This window comes from Pelobates fuscus, chromosome 9 (genome assembly GCF_036172605.1).
Source record: "Pelobates fuscus isolate aPelFus1 chromosome 9, aPelFus1.pri, whole genome shotgun sequence".
NCBI lineage: Eukaryota > Metazoa > Chordata > Amphibia > Anura > Pelobatidae > Pelobates > Pelobates fuscus.
Window position 1 is genome coordinate 172,367,728 of NC_086325.1, and position 26,503 is coordinate 172,394,230.

Genomic DNA, 26,503 nt, shown 5'->3' on the forward strand with positions numbered 1-26,503 from the left:
ATGGTAACCATAGCAAACCCCACATTCGAAGACACTATGGCCGTAGAGACGGGTTTTTCAGACACTAACCTATGGCTTGAATAGATGAGATATAATGCTAACAAACATAACAAAACTAACTGCTATGTCTGTGGAGGAGCCTGACCCCATCTAGGCACTGTACCACTAAACGTACCCCCCGACGTAGAGACATGTTTCTTAAGCCTCTATGCCTATTATAGACCTAATTGGTCAGCGTGAGTCATGGAAGAAAGAATATCCTATGATCACCAAGAGTGTTAAGCCAGCCGAGGGCATTACTGTATATCCGGGAAACTACACCTGCTACGGTATTTACAATGGGATAGACAAATTTCTGTGCGTCTGTGTGTTTAAGAAGTATTAATGTATATGTCACTATTAAAGGACCACTATAGTGCCAGGAAAATATACTCGTTTTCCTGGCACTATAGTGCCCTGAGGGTGCCCCCACCCTCAGGGTCCCCCTCCCGCCGGGCTCTGGAGAGAGGAAGGGGTTAAACACTTACCTTTCTCCAGCGCCGGGTGGGGAGCTTTCCTCCTCCTCTCCTCCCTCGCGACGTCATCGGCTGAATGCGCATGCGCGGCAGGAGCCGCGAGCGCATTCAGCCAGTCGCATAGGAAAGCATTTACAATGCTTTCCTATGGACGCTGGCATCTTCTCACTGTGATTTTCACAGTGAGAAGCATGCAAACGCCTGTAGCGGCTGTCAATTAGACAGCCACTAGAGGCGGGATTAAAGGGACACTATAGTCACCTGAACAACTACAGCTTAATGTAGTTGTTCAGGGATGATCTATAGCTCCCTGCAGGCAATCTAATGTAAACACTGTATTTTCAGAGAAAATACAGTGTTTACATTGATTGATAGGAATACCTCCAGTGGTCGTCACTCAAACGGCCACCAGAGGGACTTCCTATCATGCAGGGCCCTAAAAAGGCCCTGTACACGTCAGACGTATTAAAATATGGAAGCGTCTTGATTGCTCCCTGCTCGCGCCCGCCTATTTTGTCATTTTGACGAAATAGGGGGCGCGGCTTCACGAGGCTCCCGGCGCTGGAACCAGGTAAGTAAATTCAGCTGCCTAGAGAGTCCCTTTAACCCTCAGTATAAACATAGCAGTTTCTCTGAAACTGCTATGTTTATAAAAAAAAAAAAAAAAAAAAAAAGGTTTAAATCTAGAGGGACCAGGCACCCAGACCACCTCATTAAGCTGAAGTGGTCTGGGTGCCTAGAGTGGTCCTTTAATTGGGCAAAGAGCTCCTTTTAAATCTATGGGTGACATTTCTCCATATAATGCTTGTTCTTGGGTTGTTTGTTCCTCCTGTGTACTTTGGACATATTCAAATTACACAAGGTTGTTTTTTGTTTTTAAGAAGCATATGTATAACATAATTTATTGGGCAATGAACTCTTATGGCAAATTCTATGGGTGACATCTCTCCTCCTCTCCATATAATGTTTGCTGCAATTGTGTCCGCTGAATGTGAATCATGAGTAAGACGCATTTATGTATAAATCCCCATTTATTGGACTGCATTAACTGTCCAAGTTGTGGAACTTGCTTGCCCAAATACAGTCTGAATGAAAGGTCACTTAGTTTTATGGTTAAATTGCTATTTACTGTTGTGAAGGTGATGCTAAAGCTTTCTGGTAAAGTATATAGGCAAAAAGCTTGAACAATAATCTTGAAAAATTTTAATTGTGTGTTCGCTTGTCTGCGCAGTTGCCCCCCTATTGCTTTCTATGGACTGACAGACCCAAATTTGGTATTGGGGATAACCAAAGAGGCCTGTCTGTATGCAGTAATACTGTAATGTAATAAACCATTAAAGAGGCCCGTCTGTATGCAGTAATACTGTAATGTAATAAACCATTAAAGAGGCCCGTCTGTATGCAGTAATACTGTAATGTAATAAACCATTAAAGAGGCCCGTCTGTATGCAGTAATACTGTAATGTAATAAACCATTAAAGAGGCCCGTCTGTATGCAGTAATACTGTAATGTAATAAACCATTAAAGAGGCCCGTCTGTATGCAGTAATACTGTAATGTAATAAACCATTAAAGAGGTCTGTCTGTATGCAGTAATACTGTAATGTAATAAACCATTAAAGAGGCCTGTCTGTATGCAGTAATACTGTAATGTAATAAACCATTAAAGAGGCCTGTCTGTATGCAGTAATATTGTAATGTAATAAACCATTAAAGAGGCCCGTCTGTATGCAGTAATACTGTAATGTAATAAACCATTAAAGAGGCCTGTCTGTATGCAGTAATACTGTAATGTAATAAACCATTAAAGAGGTCTGTCTGTATGCAGTAATACTGTAATGTAATAAACCATTAAAGAGGCCCGTCTGTATGCAGTAATACTGTAATGTAATAAACCATTAAAGAGGCCTGTCTGTATGCAGTAATACTGTAATGTAATAAACCATTAAAGAGGTCTGTCTGTATGCAGTAATACTGTAATGTAATAAACCATTAAAGAGGTCTGTCTGTATGCAGTAATACTGTAATGTAATAAACCATTAAAGAGGCCCGTCTGTATGCAGTAATACTGTAATGTAATAAAGCATTAAAGAGGCCCGTCTGTATGCAGCAATACTGTAATGTAATAAACCATTAAAGAGGTCTGTCTGTATGCAGTAATACTGTAATGTAATAAACCATTAAAGAGGCCCGTCTGTATGCAGTAATACTGTAATGTAATAAAGCATTAAAGAGGCCCGTCTGTATGCAGCAATACTGTAATGTAATAAACCATTAAAGAGGCCCGTCTGTATGCAGTAATACTGTAATGTAATAAACCATTAAAGAGGCCCGTCTGTATGCAGTAATACTGTAATGTAATAAACCATTAAAGAGGCCCGTCTGTATGCAGTAATACTGTAATGTAATAAACCATTAAAGAGGCCCGTCTGTATGCAGTAATACTGTAATGTAATAAACCATTAAAGAGGCCCGTCTGTATGCAGTAATACTGTAATGTAATAAACCATTAAAGAGGCCCGTCTGTATGCAGTAATACTGTAATGTAATAAACCATTAAAGAGGCCCGTCTGTATGCAGTAATACTGTAATGTAATAAACCATTAAAGAGGCCCGTCTGTATGCAGTAATACTGTAATGTAATAAACCATTAAAGAGGTCTGTCTGTATGCAGTAATACTGTAATGTAATAAACCATTAAAGAGGCCTGTCTGTATGCAGTAATACTGTAATGTAATAAACCATTAAAGAGGCCCGTCTGTATGCAGTAATACTGTAATGTAATAAACCATTAAAGAGGCCCGTCTGTATGCAGTAATACTGTAATGTAATAAACCATTAAAGAGGCCTGTCTGTATGCAGTAATACTGTAATGTAATAAACCATTAAAGAGGTCTGTCTGTATGCAGTAATACTGTAATGTAATAAACCATTAAAGAGGCCCGTCTGTATGCAGTAATACTGTAATGTAATAAACCATTAAAGAGGCCTGTCTGTATGCAGTAATACTGTAATGTAATAAACCATTAAAGAGGTCTGTCTGTATGCAGTAATACTGTAATGTAATAAACCATTAAAGAGGTCTGTCTGTATGCAGTAATACTGTAATGTAATAAACCATTAAAGAGGCCCGTCTGTATGCAGTAATACTGTAATGTAATAAAGCATTAAAGAGGCCCGTCTGTATGCAGCAATACTGTAATGTAATAAACCATTAAAGAGGCCCGTCTGTATGCAGTAATACTGTAATGTAATAAACCATTAAAGAGGCCCGTCTGTATGCAGTAATACTGTAATGTAATAAACCATTAAAGAGGCCCGTCTGTATGCAGTAATACTGTAATGTAATAAACCATTAAAGAGGCCCGTCTGTATGCAGCAATACTGTAATGTAATAAACCATTAAAGAGGCCTGTCTGTATGCAGTAATACTGTAATGTAATAAACCATTAAAGAGGTGTTGCACTGGACAAAATAATCAAGAAAACATTAACACAAACATTCAGCACGCACACAACTTTGGATCAGGAAAAAATTGCACAAGATAAAATTTCTGTGCACCCCAACCAATAAAAATGAGATGAAACATTGCTAAGGGGGAGGGGGGGACTTACAGTGCAGAAAGCCACAGAACATTTGTTCCCTATATTATACACACAGTAACAAACAACTCCCTAATATACATGGCAGAGATTAATGTAGGCAGTGTACCCATGTTTGAAACATACCTTCACTGTTCTCCTGTGCCCTGAGCCGTCCCAGTAACTAAATGTGATTTCAATTTCTTCACCTGAGTAGATAAACATTAGGGTTAATGAATCTGTGGCTCACACAGCACATTCACAGCTACGGTATATCCCAAAGAAAGTGTGGAATGCCTCACACTGCTTGCAACTGCACAGAGTGCAGGGGGAGAGGGTCTATACTGGCTCATAGTGACAGTGACTATACACAGAGTGCAGGGGGAGAGGGTCTATATTGGCTCATAGTAACTATACAGAGTACAGAGGGTCTATACTGGCTCATTGTGACAGTGACTATAAAGAGTACAGGGAGAGAGGGACTATATTGGCTCATAGTAACTATACAGAGTACAGAGGGTCTATACTGGCTCATTGTGACAGTGACTATACATAGTACAGGGGGAGAGGGTCTATACTGGCTCATAGTGACAGTGACTATACACAGAGTACAGGGAGAGAGGGTCTATACTGGCTCATAGTAGCAGTGACTATACAGGGTACAGTGGGAGAGGGACTATACTGGCTCATAGTGACAGTGACGATACAGAGTACAGGAGAGAGACTATACTGACTCATAGTAACTATACAGAGTACATGGGGAGAGGGTCTAAATATACTGGCTCATAGCATCAGTGACTATACAGAGTACATGGGAAGAGGGTCTATACTGGCTCATAGGGACTATACAGAGTACAGGGATAGAGGGACTATACTGACTCATAGTAACTATACAGAGTACATGGGGAGAGGGTCTATACTGGCTCATAGGGACTATACAGAGTACAGGGAGAGGGTCTAAATATACTGTCTCATAGTGACAGTGACTATACAGAGTACAGGGAGAGAGGATCTATACTGGCTCATAGTGACTATACAGAGTACAGGGGGAGAGGGTATATACTGGCTCATAGTAACTATACAGAGTACATGGGGAGATGGTCTATACTGGCTCATAGGGACTATACAGAGTACAGGGAGAGGGTCTAAATATACTGTCTCATAGTGACAGTGACTATACAGAGTACAGGGAGAGAGGATCTATACTGGCTCATAGTGACTATACAGAGTACATGGGGAGATGGTCTATACTGACTCATAGTAACTATACAGAGTACATGGGGAGAGGGTCTATACTGGCTCATAGGGACTATACAGAGTACAGGGAGAGGGTCTAAATATACTGGCTCATAGTGACAGTGACTATACAGAGTCTTACCATTGGCACGGCCTGCATTGGACCAATGCGATGCAAACAGTACTTACTTTTAATCTTTTCCTGCTTGCGCTCCCATTCTTGCCGGAGTTCTTCACGAAGTTTATTTTCTTCCTCCTTATTATAAAAAAGGAAGGTTGCAGGATAAACAAGTATGATTAAATGATGTGCATGGTATTGACATGGAGCAGGTTTTACAGGGGCCTCTATCCTGGAGACAAAGGGGAAAGTAATCCAATTATCCAGGGATAGAGGCAGACTCCATTAACCACATGGTTGCAAAAAGACATACAACACTTTAAAATACATAAAGTCCCCTTTTACACATAACACACAGACATTTCACATATCCCCAGATAGCTGGGATCTGAACGCACAAAACTACCGAATAGCGCTCAGATCCTATTCACACAGTTCAATTGCCATGGAGCTAAAGTCTTTCATTATATGAATAGGCTCCATGGCATAGCTATCTGGGGGTATCACTGCTCACACAGGGCAAGTACCGAATGGCCCCACTGTGTTTAAAGGGCCAGAATGAGTGACATGCACTCTGTTAGGGCCGAATACTGTTTTTAAAGGGCCCAATCTCCCAGGGCCATAGTCCAAAGGCAGGAGGCGGGCAGCCAGGCTTCTCCAATGCAATGTGGCGAGATTGCTCTCGTCACAAGCAGGATATGTTAATTCATCGCTTACAGTGTCTGCTAGACAGAGTGAAGTGGGTCGTTGGATTCTAGATAGGCTAAGTCGATTATGTAAATTGAATGACTGAGTGAATGACCCTGGTTTTGCTTCACTGTGTTTTCAGTTAGCATGCAGGATTAACACGAATGGTATATACAATAGAATGCTTGTCAAGATTGTCATACGTTGAAAAAGTGAGAAAATTAACCCAGGTAACGTGACACGAACACTATTCCTGCCCATGCCACCAAGTAATACAACGGATCTTAGCCATATCTGCATACAGGCAATTTTTGAGGGTTAAAGGACCACTCTAGTGCCAGGAAAGCATACTCGTTTTCCTGGCACTAGAGTGCCCTGAGGGTGCCCCCACCCTCAGGGACCCCCTCCCGCCCGGCTCTGGAAAGGGGTTAAATCTTACCTTTTTCCAGCGCTGGGCGGAGAGATCTCCTCCTGCTCTCCTCCTCTTCTCCTCCCCGTCGGCTGAATGCGCACGCGCGGCAAGAGCTGCGCGCGCATTCAGCCGGTCACATAGGAAAGCATTCATAATGCTTTCCTATGGACGCTTGCGTGCTCTCACTGTGATTTTCACAGTGAGAAGCACGCAAGCGCCACTAGCGGCTGTCAATGAGACAGCCACTAGAGGACATAGGGGGAAGGCTTAACCCATTCATAAACATAGCAGTTTCTCTGAAACTGCTATGTTTATGAAAAAATGGGTTAACCCTAGAAGGACCTGGCACCCAGACCACCTCATTAAGCTGAAGTGGTCTGGGTGCCTAGAGTGGTCCTTTAAGGCATATGCAACGAGTCATATCTAGCTAGGCTTTTCAGACAGGTTAAATCTAGGCACAGAAAATAAATTACGATACAACATTAGAGGATCGGCAGTAAATGCAAGCTGTAAATGTTATTTTTTTTAAATTTAATAGATTTCTACAAGGCTCCATTGTAATAAAAAAAGTCAACAAATGCGTCAAAAATATACTTTATGGCTCAAAACCCAGACGGCCAGTCTGCTAAAGTCCTTTTGAAGACTGACATATCTAATGGAAAGGTATCCATAAAGATAAGACTTACAAATTCAAACGCATCACGAAATTCAATTAACCCTTAATACAAAGTGGTAATTGGAATTCTTGATGAGAATTTCTTGTGGTGTTACATCGCCATCTATTGATCAAAGTCTAGATTACAACCTGTAGAGAAGGGACACCCACCTAGTCCCATCGGCCACCTTAAATTAGTGACGTAAACAAAGTTAAGAGAAGCTCTTCCTTAAAACTGGAGGAGAGCCGGAGACAAGAGGTTTTTAATCAGTAACCAAAAGCTGGACACATCTAAGTCTCTGTATCTTTTCCAACTAAATTCTGGAACTTTAAAGTCATAACACACTGTCTTTTCCAACTGAATCTGAAATTCTTTAATAATCAGAACTCTGATAACGTTCTTATTCACTCAATCTCCATTTAAAAACTCTCATACTTGCATCCACCATTCATGGAATACATCTCCAAGCCTAAATAATTTCTACCAAGAAAGCTGGTAAATATGCTGGTTTAAATTAATTTAATTCAGGTTTACTAAAAGTGGAAATATACCTGGATAAGGCTGGTTAGATTTCAAACCTTTGAAATCATAATTAGCTGAGGAAATATATGGTTCCACATTCCATTTCTGCAGGTGGAATAAATGATCAATATATTTACATGTAAATTTGCCAAGTATAGCATATCAAGCTATTATCCAGAGACATTGACCTATCTGAATTTAGGGATAGTTAACCTTTCATCAGAAAAGTTAATCATCTGCAGTGTAAAATTTTGGTTGGATTATTATTTTGACTTACTGGATGGAAAGAAAATTAGTTAATTAGCTTATAGGCGTGAGAAATTTTGTATCTGTTAGTTACAATGTTAAAAGTTCTTTTCATGTGAGAATTGTAGCCAGCAGTGAGTGAATGATATCAGTGCGATTTAAACATACAGCAAAAGTTATATGGCTGGAATCTGTGCTGCTAGGAGATGCTGCGAAAAGTTCTGTGTTAAGGAATTCCCAAGTTGAAGGATTCCTGTAATCTTGCTATAACTGCATCTATATGGACATAACTGTTGCTATTGAGCTGTCTGTAATTGTGTCAAAACTGCTGCCATATTGTAAACTTATGTTATACCTAAATATTCAATGATTATTGTCACGCATGTTTCATATTATTAATTATTATCATAATAAATTATATTTTAATAATAGTTTGTGATTAATGTGTGAATTACAAATTCTCTAATAAACATACTCCAGGGCCTATAAGTTAAAATAGTGGGTAACTCTTCGCTTTAAAATCAATCCAGGGAATCATTGCCAATATAATTACAAATTATTTTTTTTTATAATTTTGACAGAATATTAATTTTCATATTAATCACCCCATAAATATCCTCACAAAATAAACAAATTTGATTTACACGACTGTTGATGTGAAGAGATTAAGAGTCAAACAATGTCAAGGATTGGTGTATGCATTTCAGTCCTTGCAATAAATGTGGATTTTAATATGTATGTGTCACATTACCTTATGTTGCCCAGGATGTGACACAGCCTGAGGTGGTCCAGGAAGGGGAGAGGGACCCTTCCCACGGTCTCTCTCATGTCTCCAGCAGTTCCCAAGCTGGCTGCTACAGCCCCGCCCCCCTTAAAGGGACACTATAGTCACCTGAACAACTTCAGCTTAATGAGGTTGTTCAGGTGAGTGCTACAGCTACCCGGAGCCTTTTTCTTGTAAGCACTGTATTTTCTGAGAAAATGCAGTGTTTACATTGGAAGCTTGGAACACCTCTTGTTGCAGTCAATCAGACGGCCACCAGAGGGACTTCCGAGTTCAGAGGCCCTAAAAAGGCCTCTCGTCCGATGCATTCTGGGTGAATGCATCAGACGGGCTATCAGCACACAAAGCACTGTGAACGCGCTTTGTGTGCTGACAGCCTGTCAGCACTGCTGTGGGCGTGGCTTCAGCTGACAGCTTCAGCTTCAGCTGACAGCTGAAGCCCGAACCCACAGGGACGCATACTGTCCACAATAGTGGTTGAAGGGGGGGGGGAGACCTACTCTCCTCCCCCCCCCCCGGCCCCCACCGCTGTGCGGCGGGTGGGGGCCCTAAAATTATCAATAAGGGGGGGACCTATTGTCCCCCCCGGCCCCCACCCCTGAGCGGTGGGTGGGGGCCCTAAAATTATCGATAAGGGGGGGGGGGACCTACTGTACCCCCCCCAGCCCCCACCCCTGTGCGGCGGGTGGGGGCCCTAAAATTATCGATAAGGGGGGGGGGGACCTACTGTCCCCCCCCCGGCCCCCACCCCTGTGCGGCTGGTGGGGGCCCTAAAATTATCAATAAGGGGGGGGACCTACTGTCCCCCCCCGGCCCCCACCCCTGAGCGGTGGGTGGGGGCCCTAAAATTATCGATAAGGGGGGGGGACCTACTGTCCCCCCCCGGCCCCCACCCCTGTGCGGCGGGTGGGGGCCCTAAAATTATCAATAAGGGGGGGACCTATTGTCCCCCCCGGCCCCCACCCCTGAGCGGTGGGTGGGGGCCCTAAAATGATCAATAAGGGACCTACTGTCCCCCCCGGCCCCCACCCCTGTGCGGCGGGTGGGGGCCCTAAAATTATCAATAAGGGGGGACCTACTGTCCCCCCCGGCCCCCACCCCTGAGCGGTGGGTGGGGGCCCTAAATACAAAGGGGGGGGGGGGACCCTAGTTAACCCCCCCCCCCCCAAAAAAAAATATCTCCCTACCTACCCCCCTCACCCTAAAAATAATGAGGGGGGGAACATTAACTAAAAACCTGTAAAAAAAAAAAGAGATAAAAAAAAACTTACCATTCGATGTTTTCTTTCTTCTAAAATCTTCTTTCTTCAGCCCAAAAAAGGCCAAATAAAAATCCATAATAACCGACGCAATTAAAAAAAAAAAAAAAAAAAAACCGAGCGCAAAAAAAAATAATCCATCTTCACCCATGGAGGGCTCCGCGCAGACTGAGCTCCGCAGGGCGGGGGAAGGCTTATAAAGCCTTGCCCCGCCCTGCAATTATGCTAAGAACACTCTGATTGGTGGGTTTAAGCCAATCAGAGTGCTCTGTGTCATTTTACAAGCGTGGGAAAGTTCTTTGGAATTTTCCCACGCTTGTAAAATGACACAGAGCACTGTGATTGGATGGATTTCAAGCCATCCAATCACAGTGCTCTGTGTCATTTTACAAGCGTGGGAAAGTTCTTTGGAATTTTCCCACGCTTGTAAAATGACACAGAGCACTGTGATTGGATGGATTTCAAGCCATCCAATCACAGTGCTCTTTGTCATTTTACAAGCGTGGGAAAGTTCTTTGGAATTTTCCCACGCTTGTAAAATGACACAGAGCACTGTGATTGGATGGATTTCAAGCCATCCAATCACAGTGCTCTTTGTCATTTTACAAGCGTGGGAAAGTTCTTTGGAATTTTCCCACGCTTGTAAAATGACACAGAGCACTGTGATTGGATGGCTTGAAATCCATCCAATCACAGTGCTCTGTGTCATTTTACAAGCGTGGGAAAATTCCAAAGAACTTTCCCACGCTTGTAAAATGACACAGAGCACTCTGATTGGCTTAAACCCACCAATCAGAGTGTTCTTAGCATAATTGCAGGGCGGGGCAAGGCTTTATAAGCCTTCCCCCGCCCTGCGGAGCTCAGTCTGCGCGGAGCCCTCCATGGGTGAAGATGGATTATTTTTTTTTGCGCTCGGTTTTTTTTTTTTTTTTTTTTAATTGCGTCGGTTATTATGGATTTTTATTTGGCCTTTTTTGGGCTGAAGAAAGAAGATTTTAGAAGAAAGAAAACATCGAATGGTAAGTTTTTTTTTATCTCTTTTTTTTTTTTTTTTTTTTTTACAGGTTTTTAGTTAATGTTCCCCCCCTCATTATTTTTAGGGTGAGGGGGGTAGGTAGGGAGATATTTTTTTTTGGGGGGGGGGGGGGGAGGGTTAACTAGGGTCCCCCCCCCCTTTGTATTTAGGGCCCCCACCCACCGCTCAGGGGTGGGGGCCGGGGGGGACAGTAGGTCCCCCCCTTATTGATAATTGTAGGGCCCCCACCCGCCGCTCAGGGGTGGGGGCCGGGGGGGGGGGCAGTAAGTCCCCCCCCTCATTGATAATTTTAGGGCCCCCACCCGCCGCACAGGGGTGGGGGCCGGGGGGGACAGTAGGTCCCCCCCTTATTGATAATTGTAGGGCCCCCACCCGCCGCTCAGGGGTGGGGGCCGGGGGGGGGGGCAGTAAGTCCCCCCCCTCATTGATAATTTTAGGGCCCCCACCCGCCGCACAGGGGTGGGGGCCGGGGGGGACAGTAGGTCCCCCCCTTATTGATAATTGTAGGGCCCCCACCCGCCGCTCAGGGGTGGGGGCCGGGGGGGGGGCAGTAAGTCCCCCCCCTCATTGATAATTTTAGGGCCCCCACCCGCCGCACAGGGGTGGGGGCCGGGGGGGACAGTAGGTCCCCCCCTTATTGATAATTGTAGGGCCCCCACCCGCCGCTCAGGGGTGGGGGCCGGGGGGGGGCAGTAAGTCCCCCCCCTCATTGATAATTTTAGGGCCCCCACCCGCCGCACAGGGGTGGGGGCCGGGGGGGACAGTAGGTCCCCCCCCCTTATTGATAATTGTAGGGCCCCCACCCGCCGCACAGGGGTGGGGGCCGGGGGGGGACAGTAGGTCCCCCCCTCATTGATCATTTTAGGGCCCCCACCCGCCGCTCAGGGGTGGGGGCCGGGGGGGGGCAGTAGGTCCCCCCCCTCATTGATAATTTTAGAAAGCGAGCTGAGCTGTCAGTCAGACAGCTCAGCTCGCGAACGCGCATTCCGCGCACATGCGCGGTAAAGCGCTCAGGTTCTTCATAGGGCGGCATTCAATGCCGCTCTATGAAGAACGCGATTGGTGCAGCGCGAAGCCGTCCCATTGGGCCCCGCGATTTCGTCATTTTGACGAAAAAGGGGGCGCGGCCGAGCGGGGAGCTCGGCGCTGGAACGGAGGTAAGTTTTTAATATAAAAACACCGTTTTTTTTTTTTTTAATGAATGAAAGTTCATATAAAAGCAAGAAGGAAGGCTGGGGGACCTGTCTTTCTTGCTTTTATATGGTGACTATAGAGTCCCTTTAATGATGCCTCGTCGATGATGTCACTTCCCGCCAAAACATTTGAATTGTTACAACCGTTAGGAGATACTACACAAGCCATTAGAAAGCATTGCTATCGGTTCTATAGTGGACTTGCCTGTATCAGAGAAACATACTGTCAGCTTAACGATCGTTGACAGGTTTTCCAAAATGGCTCATTTTGTTCCCTTAAGAAAATTACCTTCACCTGAATTGGCCACGATCTTTGCCAAAGAGGTGTTTCGGTTAAATGGTATACCCAAAGAATTTCAGGATTACAAGTTGATCCAGCACGCAGTACGGTTTCACACCTAGGACTAAGGATAACGTATAACTGGACCTTAGAATGGCCGGACTTAACATCTCCAAGAATAGTCAAAATACTTGCCGAGGTCAGGGACACAGAATCAGACACAAAGATGACGGAGAGCCAAAAGTCAAGGATACCAGATTTCAGGGATGTCAAATACCAGAAAATCAAGATCAGGAACGCACTCTCGGATAACCATAGGCATGAAACCACGACAGGGCACTGAGCAAGAGGAGAACTGGGCCTAAATTCCCCTCCTGTGGATTTGATTGGCCATGACCGGCTTTGACCCCCAAAAGTAATTACCAGGTTTCCATGTGCATTATTGCTGCTCGGCACAACTTTTCCTATCAGGACAGTAAATGCCATTAACCACGTACCAATCAAAAGTTGGAACAATATTTAAGATGTTTTGTCTCTGATCTTTAGGACAATTGGGTTGTCATTGTTCCCTGGGCTGAATTTGCGCATAATAAATGATGTCTGTGAGGCTACTCGTTACAGTCCGTTCTTTATTAATTTTGGTTTTAATGCACTCATTCTTCGATCCACATTTCCTTCACAGGAACTGCCACTGGTGGAGGAACATGTGGCAAACCTGAAGAGGACATGGGAACAAGCACATCATATAATTTCACAGACTTCTGGTTTACACAAAAAACATGCTGATAAACACCTGCAAGTTGCTCCTGTATATCAATTGCGTGATAAAGTCTGGCTGAGCACAAAGTACAATCGATGAAACCTGCCCCCAGATATATTGGTCCATACAAGGTTATACAAGGTATGAATCCTGTGGCTTGGCACCTCCCACTTTGCAGATTCCTAATTCTTTCCATGTATCTTTATTGAAACCTCTAACATGTAATCGATACACTAAGCTCATTGACATTCCTCCTCCTGTCCATGTTGAGGGTCAGGAGGAATACGAAGTGAAGGCCATTTTTGATTCACGTGTTTCTAGGGATCGCTTTTAGTATTTGGCTGACTGGAAGGGGTATGGTCCCGAAGAACGGTCTTGGTTCAGTTCTTCTGACATACATGCCCCTCGTTTCCTCAGGTCGTTGCATGCCCGCTTTCCTACTCGCCCTGGTTCCTACCTCCCGGTGGGCGGTTCTCGAATGGAGGGTCATGTCACATTACCTTATTTCACATGGTCCTGCTCATGTCTCCAGCGGTTCTGACGATGGCCGCTATAGCTCCGACCCCTTTTACGACGCAGCACGTGTGCGCCGATGTCATGGCCCGCCAAAACGTTTGAATTTAAACGTTTTGGGGGCGTGGCTATAAATTAAAGGCATAGGTTATAAAAGAAACACTCAGGGTATGGATTGTTGCTCTGTTCTGTATTCGCTTATCAGTTCCCACGAGTGCGTTGTATTTCTGGGTCTACTTTGGTATTTTGATCTCTGCTTTCTCCTGACTACTCTACTTTCCGTTCTCCTTTACTTGGCTGCTGGTTTTCTCGCTTCCCTGATTTCTGGCTTACCTGACTCGGCTTGTCTTTGACCATTCTTTCTCTAAGAATGTATAACCTGGCCATTCTGAGGACCGGTAAATGTTGTCAATCTACGGTCATATTATTATGTATTGGGTCATTAAGTATAGTGACAGTATGGTTATTGTACCTCCCGGTCTCTGTCTGGCAGGAAGCTTGTGTCTACATCAGGATTTTTTCCCAGTTTCTTTTTCTTTTTTGGCAGCTCTACAAATGAAGAATAAAAATGTTAGTTTTCTAGAAAAAAAGATGAGCTGGAAAAAAACAGAGCTGAAAAATGATGGTAATATCTGCCCTTTTGACACTTGAAAATGAAAAGAAAAACAAAAAGAGTGATAATGAAAGCAACTCGAAAACAAGATATATATATTTTTTTTATCTCTGGGGTGTTCCATTCTTAGATTATCCCCAGTGAAGCAGTCCCAGGCCAAGCTGCTTAGACCAAGCACTCAAGGCGAGTGAGGAAAGAAACTGACTGGGCGGCTGAGTGATTGACAAACGAGGAGGTAACTTGGTTCATTTCTAACAATGCAGATTTCATTAGAGATTGGCTCTTTTATAAAATTATAAGAGCAACCATTTTTCCTGCTGACAAACTCCATCGATTACCTCATCGACTATGTGTGTGCTAACGGAATGCAATTTACTTTCAAAATATTTTATGGCAAAACTCATTCATATTTGTTTTCAAAACAACAGAGGTTCTTTTTCTGTGTATTTTCTATGGTACAAGTATAATGTACAATGCATTTACCTTTATCTATTACTTCATCATCATCCTCCTCCTCATAATCTTCATCTTCATCTTCCTCATCCTCCTCTAGGTTGAAGGACAAGCTGGCAATCTTCCTTTTTTGCTCTTTTTTCCGCTCTCTCTCCCTCTGTTTTTCCAGTTTCCTGTTGGGAATGCCAACATAAATGTGAATTAGCATAATTACTGCAGCTGTGGCATAGAGAATGCCAGTTCCCCCTCTGGGACAATTTGCTACAATATTATCACGGAATCTGATTATCAAAACATACATGCCAAGGGCTTCAAATACCCATCCTGCTCCCCCCACTTATAGTTTGAGCCTGCTCGCTCCCCCCCCCCCAAGCTTACAGCTCGAGCGAGCCTGCCTGCCCTCGACACGTACAGCTCAAGCCTACCCACCCCGCTCCCGACACGTACAGCTCAAGCCTACCCACCCCGCTCCCGACACGTACAGCTCAAGCCTACCCACCCCGCTCCCGACACGTACAGCTCAAGCCTACCCACCCCGCTCCCGACACGTACAGCTCAAGCCTACCCACCCCGCTCCCGACACGTACAGCTCAAGCCTACCCACCCCGCTCCCGACACGTACAGCTCAAGCCTACCCACCCCGCTCCCGACACGTACAGCTCAAGCCTACCCACCCCGCTCCCGACACGTACAGCTCAAGCCTACCCACCCCGCTCCCGACACGTACAGCTCAAGCCTACCCACACCGCTCCCGACACGTACAGCTCAAGCCTACCCACCCCGCTCCCGACACGTACAGCTCAAGCCTACCCACCCCGCTCCCGAAACGTACAGCTCAAGCCTACCCACCCCGCTCCCGACACGTACAGCTCAAGCCTACCCACCCCGCTCCGCTCCCAACACGTACAATGCAAGCCTACTCGCCCTGCTCCCAACACATACAGGCCGAGTCTGCCAGTCCGTTCCCGAGACGTACAGCTCAAGCCTACCCACTCCCACACTTACAGCTCGAGCCTGCCCGCCCCAACACATACAGGACGAGTCTGCCTGCCTGTTCCCCACACTTACAGCTCGAGCCTGTCTCCCCCCCCCCACACATACAGGGCAAGCCTACCCACCCTGCTCCTGACACATACTGCTCGGGCCTGCCTGCTCCGTTACCCACACTTGCAGCTTGAGTTTGCCAACCCCACTTACAGCTGGAGATCTTTAAACTGCTCCTTCTTGGCAAGCTGCTTCTCTCGCTCTTTCACTAGGGCCTCCTGTTTGGCCTTCATGTCATTAAGAGTCACCAGACCTAGAACACATTAAAAAGGTCCCCATGTTCATCATACTGGCCATGTTCCTCATTTAGATGCGCATAGATTTGCAGGAAATGACCAACACAGCCCCGGGTTAATGATGGGTCTGAACAGAGCATTTGAATATAGGTACAAATTCGTGTGGAAAAAAGTAAAAGTTTGATGGAACCCACCAAGGAGTCCTAGATACATTGATGGCCGACTCTCTGGGCTTGGAATTGTACTTTGATAACATCTGGAGAACACATTTTAGCTACTGGTCCAATGCCTTTCTTGGAGAAATGAATGGGCAGTGATGGAAAACCTGGGTCTCTTGGACCTATGAAAGACAAAGAAATTGCCATGCTTACCCACAGTGCTGGATTTAAGCTCCGCCTCCACAGCATCGTAATGAGCTGAGAATTTCTTGTTGATATTTGCTTTGACGACATTCTCCTACGTAATAACAATAAAATGTCAGGCAAGCCATAAACTCAAACATGAAGGGAGCCACAGCCTTTTCCCCAGGTTGGAACCTGTAATTCAGTACTCACTCCCCCAGCACACACCAAGGACTCCCACATGGCCCCAATTAGGCAGGGAAGTCACAAACCTGTCTGTTCCACATCAGACATGAAATCAAAGCCTGTTTCCACCTCCCCAAAAGAGTGAATTAGGGAAGAGCACTAACCTGAAAGAGACACTATAGTCACCAGAACAACTACAGCTTATTGAATTAGTTCTGGTGAGTAGAATCATTCCCTTCGGGCTTTTTGCTGTAAACACGGTATTTTCAGAGTAAATGCAGTGTTTACATTACAGCCTAGTGATAACTTCACTGGCCACTCCTCAGATGGCTGTTAGAGATCCTTCCTGGGCCATGGCTGCCTAAAATGCATCCAAACATTCAGTATCTCCTCCCTCTGTATGCAGATACTGAACTTTCCTCATAGAGATTCATTGATTCAATTCATCTCTATGAGGAGATGCTGATTGGCCAGGGCTGTGTTTGAATCATGCTGGCTCTGCCCCTGATCTGCCTCTTTGTCACTCAGCCAATCCTATGGGGGAAGTATTGTGATTGGATCAGGCTACCACTTCTGATGATGTCAACAGACTGCTTGTTTTTCTGAGTAACAGCATGCAGAGTTACAGCTTCAGGATTGAATACAGTAAGATTTTGCTATAATTATGGAGGCATGAGGAGCCCAGGGGGGGCTAGATGGTGGCGTTAACACTATAGGGTTAGGAATACAGGTTTGTGTTCCTGACCCTATAATGATCCTTAAAATATAACCTGAATAGTTTTCATTAAAGGGAGCAAGGACTTCGGTTCTAAATCCAATAGAAAGTCCAGCATTCTCTATAAAAATTGATATCCCTTTGTTTTTAACCTGTTGAAACGTTGCAGCTAACAAGTGTGTCTTTATCAAGTAATCTAATGTGAACGTCTAATATTAAAATATCTTAATTAGGCATGTGACCAAGGTTTAAAATTAGGCATTGTTCAGATTCAAATTAGATTGCTTGAAAAAGACACACTTGTCGAAATGTTGCAGCAAAAGGTTACAAGCAGGGCCGGCCTTAGGCGCCCTATGTGAAAAATCTTTGCAGCGCCACCCCCATTCATGTATGATGTAATGGGGGTTGTCTGTGTATGCGATAGGTGTGATGACTGTGTGTGATATGTATGCTATGTGTTGGCTGTGTGTGATATTTGTAATGACGCAGACAGCCACACACACAGGCAGGCAGCCACACACACAAACACATAGGTAGACGGCCATACACACACAGGCAGGCAGGCAGTCATACACACACGCACACAGTCATACACACACGCACACAGTCATACACACACACACACACACAGACAGTGTGAGAGGCGGTGGGGGTGCAGTTACTGTGGGGGAGGCGGTGGGGGTGCAGTTACTGTGGGGGAGGCGGTGGGGGTGCAGTTACTGTGGGGGAGGCGGTGGGGGTGCAGTTACTGTGGGGGTGCGGTCTCCGTGGGGGAAGCGGTCACCGTGGGACTGGCGGTTACTGTGGGACTGTGGGGGAGGCGGTTACTGAAGGGGGTTACCGTGGGGGAGGCGGTTACTGTGGGACTGGCGGTTACTGTGGAGGAGGCGGTTACTGTGGGACTGTGGAGGAGGCAGTTACTGTGGGACTGTGGAGGAGGCAGTTACTGTGGGACTGTGGAGGAGGCAGTTACTGTGGGACTGTGGAGGAGGCAGTTACTGTGGGACTGTGGGGGAGGCAGTTACTGTGGGACTGTGGGGGAGGCAGTTACTGTGGGACTGTGGGGGAGGCAGTTACTGTGGGACTGTGGGGGAGGCAGTTACTGTGGGACTGTGGGGGAGGCGGTTACTGAAGGGGGTTACCGTGGGGGAGGCTGTTACTGTAGGACTGTGGGGGAGGCGGTTACTGTGGGACTGGCGGTTACTGTGGAGGAGGCGGTTACTGTGGGACTGTGGGGGAGGCGGTTACTGTGGGGGAGGAGGCGGTTACTGTGGGACTGTGGGGGAGGCGGTTACTGTGGGGGAGGAGGCGGTTACTGTGGGGGAGGAGGCGGTTACTGTGGGGGAGGAGGCGGCAGGGCTGGACTGGCCCACCGGGATACCAGGAAATTTCCCAGTGGGCCGCGGCATCTGGGGGGCTGCGCAGGTATGTGCCACCGGGTGGCCGGTCCGGTGGCACACTTAGAGGGGGCCGGCCGTGCTCCACGCTGGAGCAGCCGGGCTGCAGCCTCGCCAGCACTCCTAATGCTGAGGACTGAAGGAGGAGGGAGCATGTCTCTCTACCATGCTCCCTCGCGGTTCCCACAATTCACAGCAGCAGCTGCTGTGAATTGTGGGAACCGCGAGGGAGCATGGTAGAGAGACATGCTCCCTCCTCCTTCAGTCCTCAGCATTAGGAGTGCCGCCGGTCCGGCGAGGCTGCAGCCCGGCAGCTCCAGCGTGGAACACGGCCGGTCCCCTGACTCCTCTAAGGTAAATTGGGGGGGAGAAAGAGACAGCGAAAAAGAGAGAGAAAGAGAGACCCAGAGAGAGAGAAAGAGAGACCCAGAGAGAGAGAGAGAAAAAGAGACCCAGAGAGAGAGAGAGAAAAAGAGACCCAGAGAGAGAGAGAGAGAAAGAGACCCAGAGAGAGAGAGAGAAAAAGAGACCCAGAAAGAGAGAGAGAGAGAAAAAGAGACCCAGAAAGAGAGAGAGAGAGAAAAAGAGACCCAGAAAGAGAGAGAGAGAGAGAAAAAGAGACCCAGAAAGAGAGAGAGAAAAAGAGACCCAGAAAGAGAGAGAGAAAAAGAGACCCAGAAAGAGAGAGAGAGAAAAAGAGACCCAGAAAGAGAGAGAGAGAGAGAAAAAGAGAACCAGAAAGAGAGAGAGGGAGAGAGAAAAAGAGACCCAGAAAGAGAGAGAGAGAAAAAGAGACCCAGAAAGAGAGAGAGAGAAAAAGAGACCCAGAAAGAGAGAGAGAGAGAAAAAGAGACCCAGAAAGAGAGAGAGAGAAAAAGAGACCCAGAAAGAGAGAGAGAGAGAAAAAGAGACCCAGAAAGAGAGAGAGAAAAAGAGACCCAGAAAGAGAGAGAGAAAAAGAGACCCAGAAAGAGAGAGAGAAAAAGAGACCCAGAAAGAGAGAGAGAAAAAGAGACCCAGAAAGAGAGAGAGAGAAAAAGAGACCCAGAAAGAGAGAGAGAAAAAGAGACCCAGAAAGAGAGAGAGAGAAAAAGAGACCCAGAAAGAGAGAGAGAAAAAAAGAGACCCAGAAAGAGAGAGAGAAAAAAAGAGACCCAGAAAGAGAGAGAGAAAAAAAGAGACCCAGAAAGAGAGAGAGAAAAAAAGAGACCCAGAAAGAGAGAGAGAAAAAGAGACCCAGAAAGAGAGAGAGAATAAGAGACCCAGAAAGAGAGAGAATAAGAGACCCAGAAAGAGAGAGAATAAGAGACCCAGAAAGAGAGAGAATAAGAGACCCAAGAGAGAGAGAGAAGAGACCCAAGAGAGAGAGAGAAGGAGACCCAAGAGAGAGAGAAAGAGACCCAAGAGAGAGAGAAAGAGACCCAAGAGAGAGAGAAAGAGACCCAAGAGAGAGAGAAAGAGACCCAAGAGAGAGAGAAAGAGACCCAAGAGAGAGAGAAAAAGAGACCCAAGAGAGAGAGAGAAAGAGACCCAAGAGAGAGAGAAAGAGACCCAAGAGAGAGAAAGAGACACAGAAAGAGAGAGAAAGAGACACAGAAAGAGAGAGAAAGAGACACAGAAAGAGAGAGAAAGAGACACAGAAAGAGAGAGAAAGAGACACAGAAAGAGAGAGACACAGAAAGAGAGAGAGAGACACAGAAAGAGAGAGAGAGAGACACAGAAAGAGAGAGAGAGACACAGAAAGAGAGAGAGAGACACAGAAAGAGAGAGAGAGAGACACAGAAAGAGAGAGAGAGACACAGAAAGAGAGAGAGAGACACAGAAAGAGAGAGAGAGAGACACAGAAAGAGAGAGAGAGAGACACAGAAAGAGAGAGAGAGAGACACACAGAAAGAGAGAGAGAGAGACACACAGAAAGAGAGAGAGAGAGACACACAGAAAGAGAGAGAGAAAGAGACACAGAAAGAGAGAGAGAAAGAGACACAGAAAGAGAGAGAGAAAGAGACACAGAAAGAGAGAGAGAAAGAGACACAGAAAGAGAGAGAGAAAGAGACTCAGAAAGAGAGAGAGAGAAAGAGACACAGAAGGAGACACAGAAAGAGAGAGAGAAAGAGACACAGAAAGAGAGAGAGAAAGACACAGAAAGAGAGAGAGAAAGAGACACAGAAAGAGAAAGAGACACAGAAAGAGAAAGAGACACAGAAAGAGAGAGAGAAAGAGACACAGAAAGAGAGAGAAAGAGACACGAGAGAGAGAGACAAGCGAGAGAAAAAGAGACAAGAGAGAGAGAAAGAGACACAAGAGAGAGACACAAGAGAAAGAAAGAGAGAGACACAAGAGAAAGAAAGAGAGAGACACAAGAGAAAGAAAGAGAGAGACACAAGAGAGAGACACAAGAGAAAGAAAGAGAGAGACAAGAGAAAGAAAGAGAGAGACACAAGAGAAAGAAAGAGAGAGACACAAGAGAAAGAAAGAGAGAGACACAAGAGAAAGAAAGAGAGAGACACAAGAGAAAGAAAGAGAGACACAAGAGAGAAAGAGACACGAGAGAAAGAGACACGAGAGAAAGAGACACGAGAGAAAGAGACACGAGAGAAAGAGACACGAGAGAAAGAGACACAAGAGAAAGAGACACAAGAGAAAGAGACACAAGAGAAAGAGACACAAGAGAGAGAGAGAGACACAAGAGAAAGAAAGAGAGAGACACAAGAGAGAGAGAGAGAAAGAGACACAAGAGAAAGAGACAAGAGAAAGAAAGAGAGAGACACAAGAGAGAGAGAGAGAGACACAAGAGAGAGAGAAAGCGACACAAGAGAGAGAGAGAAAGCGACACAAGAGAGAGAGAAAGCGACACAAGAGAGAGAGAGAAAGCGACACAAGAGAGAGAGAGACACGAGAGAGAGACACGAGAGAGAGAGAGAAAGAGACACGAGAGAGAGAGAGAAAGAGACACGAGAGAGAGAGAGAGACACGAGAGAGAGAGAGAGAGACACGAGAGAGAGAGAGAGAAAGACACAAGAGAGATATATATATATATATATATATATATAAATAATTATGCCTTTAATATTTACACATATATTAATGTACATTTACATATGCATAATACACAGAGAAATGTCATTAATATGTACCATATGTAATGAGCAGATATTGACCTAGTCTTGTTGCTAGGTGCATACTCCAGCACAATAACATATTTAAAGTGAAGAGCGCACCCACAGGACTTCAAAATAAACAAGAGAACGTCAAATTTTCACAGTTGTGCCCTACATACATTCACCATTTCAGTCCCATTACCAAGCTTCCCTTAATATGTCATGGTAGTTGGACTGAAACATTGATTACATGCAAAGGCACGTCTGCTTAAAATAAATCTGCACTCTTGTTTTTTTTTTAAGCTTATATGTGCTTTTTTTCCACGTTGGAGTAATAATTTTTAATTTTAAGTTATCTTTTCTAACTCTGTATCTGCACACTATGCTGGCGCAACGCATTATGGGGCTGGTAAATATTTTTTTTCCAGGGCTGCTTTTAATTCCCAGTCCGGCCCTGGGAGGCGCTTACTGTGGGGGAGGAGGAGGTTACTGTGGGGGAGGAGGCGGTTACTGTGCAGGGGGAGGCGGTTACTGTGGGGGAGGAGGCGGTTACTGTGGGGGAGGAGGCGGTTACTGTGGGGGAGGAGGCGGTTACTGTGGGGGAGGAGGCGGTTACTGTGGGGGAGGAGGCGGTTACTGTGGGGGGGGAGGCGGTTACTGTGGGGGAGGAGGTTACTGTGGGGGAGGAGGCGGTTACTGTGGGGGGGGAGGCGGTTACTGTGGGGGGGGAGGCGGTTACTGTGGGGGAGGAGGCGGTTACTGTGGGGGAGGAGGCGGTAAATGTGGGGGAGGAGGCGGTAAATGTGGGGGAGGAGGCGGTAAATGTGGGGGAGGAGGCGGTTACTGTGGGGGAGGAGGCGGTTACTGTGGGGGAGGAGGCGGTTACTGTGGGGGAGGAGGCGGTTACTGTGGGGGAGGAGGCGGTTACTGTGGGGGAGGAGGCGGTTACTGTGGGGGAGGAGGCGGTTACTGTGGGGGAGAGGCGGTTACTGTGGGGGGGAGGCGGTTACTGTGGGGGAGGAGGCGGTTACTGTGGGGGAGGAGGCGGTTACTGTGGGGGGGGAGGCGGTTACTGTGGGGGGGGAGGCGGATACTGTGGGGGAGGCAGATACTGTGGGGGAGGCGGTTACTGTGGGGGAGGCGGTTACTGTGGGGGAGGGGGATACGGTGGGGGAGGCGGTTACGGTGGGGGAGGCGGTTACGATGGGGGAGGCGGTTACGATGGGGGAGGCGGTTACGATGGGGGAGGCGGTTACGATGGGGGAGGCGGTTACGATGGGGAGGCGGTTACGATGGGGAGGCGGTTACTGTGGGGGAGGCGGTTACTGTGGGGGAGGCGGTTACTGTGGGGGAGGCGGTTACTGTGGGGGAAGGGGATATGGTGGGGGAGGCGGTTACGGTGGGGGAGGCGGTTACGGTGGGGGAGGCGGTTACGGTGGGGGAGGCGGTTACGGTGGGGGAGGCGGTTACGGTGGGGGAGGCGGTTACTGTGGGGGAGGCGGTTACTGTGGGGGAGGCGGTGGGGTGCAGTTACTGTGTAGAGGGTGTGGTCACAGATAAGGGCGTAGTTAGTAAAGGGTGTGGTTGCGATAGGGGTGTGGCCATTATGCAGGGGGTGTGGACTGTCCCCAGGGGGTGTGGTCACTGTGCAGGGGTGTGGACTGTCACCAGGGGGCGTGGCCTGTGATCAGGGGGCGTGGCCACTCGGTCAGGCTGTTACCTCGGCGATTTTCTGCTTTAGCTGCTCGAGCTGTTCCCGCTGTTTCTCGCGTTTCTTCATGAGCTGCATGGCCCGGCCGGCCTCGCTGGCTGCTCCCTTGTACTGCGCCATGTCTGCGGACTCCGGCCTTCCTCGAACCTACTGCTAACCCTCTGCGACCACTGCCAACCGCGTCACTCACTGTGCGACCGCCCGGTGCACGACGGGAGATGGGCGGGGTCTCCCTCCTCACACACTATACAGCCAATCATATCGCCCGGTGCTCGCTGGGAGATGGGCGTGGTCTTCTTACATCACACACTATACAGCCAATCATATCGCCCGGTGCTCGCTGGGAGATGGGCGTGGTCTTCTTACATCACACACTATACAGCCAATCATATCGCCCGGTGCTCGCTGGGGAGATGGGCGTGGTCTCTGTACGTCACACACTATACAGCCAATCATATCGCCCGGTGCTCGCTGGGAGATGGGCGTGGTCTTATTACGTCACACACTATACAGCCAATCATATCGCCCGGTGCTCGCTGGGAGATGGGCGTGGTCTTCTTACATCACACACTATACAGCCAATCATATCGCCCGGTGCTCGCTGGGGAGATGGGCGTGGTCTCTGTACGTCACACACTATACAGCCAATCATATCGCCCGGTGCTCGCTGGGAGATGGGCGTGGTCTTCTTACGTCACACACTATACAGCCAATCATATCGCCCGGTGCTCGCTGGGAGATGGGCGTGGTCTTCTGACGTCACACACTATATAGCCAATCATATCGCCCGGTGCTCGCTGAGAGTGAGGCTATGCTAATCCTTCCTAGTCTGGGTGAGTGCGAAGCTGCTGATTGGCTGAGAGTGTCAGCGCACACATAGACATACAGAGAGCGGCTTGTCAGTAGGCGGGGCCACAATTAAATAGACTAAAGTGCTGCGAACCTGAGAGGGTTTTACCGCCTCAAATAGAGAAATAAAATTACAGAGAAACAGACTGACAGACAGACTGACACTGAGATACTGACTGACTGACACTGAGAGACTGACTGACTGACACTGAGAGACTGACTGACTGACACTGAGAGACTGACTGACTGACACTGAGAGACTGACTGACACTGAGAGACTGACTGACACTGAGAGACTGACTGACACTGAGAGACTGACTGACTGACACTGAGATACTGACTGACTGACTGACACTGAGAGACTGACTGACTGACACTGAGATACTGACTGACACTGAGAGACTGACTGACTGACACTGAGAGACTGACTGACTGACACTGAAAGACTGACTGACACTGAGATACTGACTGACTGACACTGAGAGACTGACTGACTGACACTGAGAGACTGACTGACTGACTGACTGACACTGAGATACTGACTGACTGACACCGAGATACTGACTGACTGACACTGAGAGACTGACTGACTGACACTGAGATACTGACTGACTGACACTGAGAGACTGACTGACTGACTGACTGACACTGAGAGACTGACTGACACTGAGAGACTGACTGACTGACACCGAGATACTGACTGACTGACACTGAGAGACTGACTGACTGACACTGAGATACTGACTGACTGACACTGAGAGACTGACTGACTGACACTGAGAGACTGACTGACACTGAGAGACTGACTGACTGACACTGAGATACTGACTGACTGACACTGAGAGACTGACTGACACTGAGAGACTGACTGACACTGAGAGACTGACTGACACTGAGAGACTGACTGACACTGAGAGACTGACTGACACTGAGAGACTGACTGACTGACACTGAGATACTGACTGACTGACTGACACTGAGAGACTGACTGACTGACACTGAGATACTGACTGACACTGAGAGACTGACTGACTGACACTGAGAGACTGACTGACTGACACTGAAAGACTGACTGACACTGAGATACTGACTGACTGACACTGAGAGACTGACTGACTGACACTGAGAGACTGACTGACTGACTGACTGACACTGAGATACTGACTGACTGACACCGAGATACTGACTGACTGACACTGAGAGACTGACTGACTGACACTGAGATACTGACTGACTGACACTGAGAGACTGACTGACTGACACTGAGAGACTGACTGACACTGAGAGACTGACTGACTGACACTGAGAGACTGACTGACACTGAGAGACTGACTGACACTGAGAGACTGACTGACTGACACTGAGAGACTGACTGACACTGAGAGACTGACTGACACTGAGAGACTGACTGACACTGAGAGACTGACTGACACTGAGAGACTGACTGACACTGAGAGACTGACTGACTGACACTGAGATACTGACTGACACCGAGATACTGACTGACTGACACTGAGAGACTGACTGACACTGAGATACTGACTGACTGACACTGAGAGACTGACTGACTGACACTGAGAGACTGACTGACACTGACTGACTGACACTGAGATACTGACTGACACTGAGATACTGACTGACACTGAGATACTGACTGACTGACTGACACCGAGATACTGACTGACTGACTGACACTGAGAGACTGACTGACTGACACTGAGATACTGACTGACTGACACTGAGAGACTGACTGACTAACACTGAGAGACTGACTGACACTGAGAGACTGACTGACTGACACTGAGAGACTGACTGACACTGAGATACTGACTGACTGACACTGAGAGACTGACTGACTGACACTGAGAGACTGACTGACACTGAGATACTGACTGACTGACACTGAGAGACTGACTGACTGACACTGAGAGACTGACTGACTGACACTGAGAGACTGACTGACTGACACTGAGAGACTGACTGACACTGACTGACACTGAGATACTGACTGACACTGAGATACTGACTGACTGACTGACACTGAGATACTGACTGACTGACT

At 47.0% G+C, this 26,503-nt stretch overlaps 1 protein-coding gene across 1 annotated transcript in view; it reads right to left on the reverse strand.

Moving 5' to 3' along the window:
- The window catches only part of FAM50A (family with sequence similarity 50 member A), a 35,287-nt gene extending 11,485 nt beyond the window's left edge, over positions 1-23,802 (reverse strand). The window contains exons 1-7 of the mRNA XM_063433179.1: positions 23,602-23,802; positions 16,516-16,600; positions 16,062-16,161; positions 14,895-15,037; positions 14,271-14,347; positions 5,522-5,588; positions 4,244-4,305 (exon numbers count right to left, since the gene is read on the reverse strand). Coding sequence (XP_063289249.1) covers positions 4,244-4,305; positions 5,522-5,588; positions 14,271-14,347; positions 14,895-15,037; positions 16,062-16,161; positions 16,516-16,600; positions 23,602-23,712 — 645 coding nt within the window. The 5' untranslated portion in view covers positions 23,713-23,802. The remainder of the gene's footprint in view (positions 1-4,243; positions 4,306-5,521; positions 5,589-14,270; positions 14,348-14,894; positions 15,038-16,061; positions 16,162-16,515; positions 16,601-23,601) is intronic.
- Between the last annotated feature and the right edge of the window lie 2,701 nt (positions 23,803-26,503).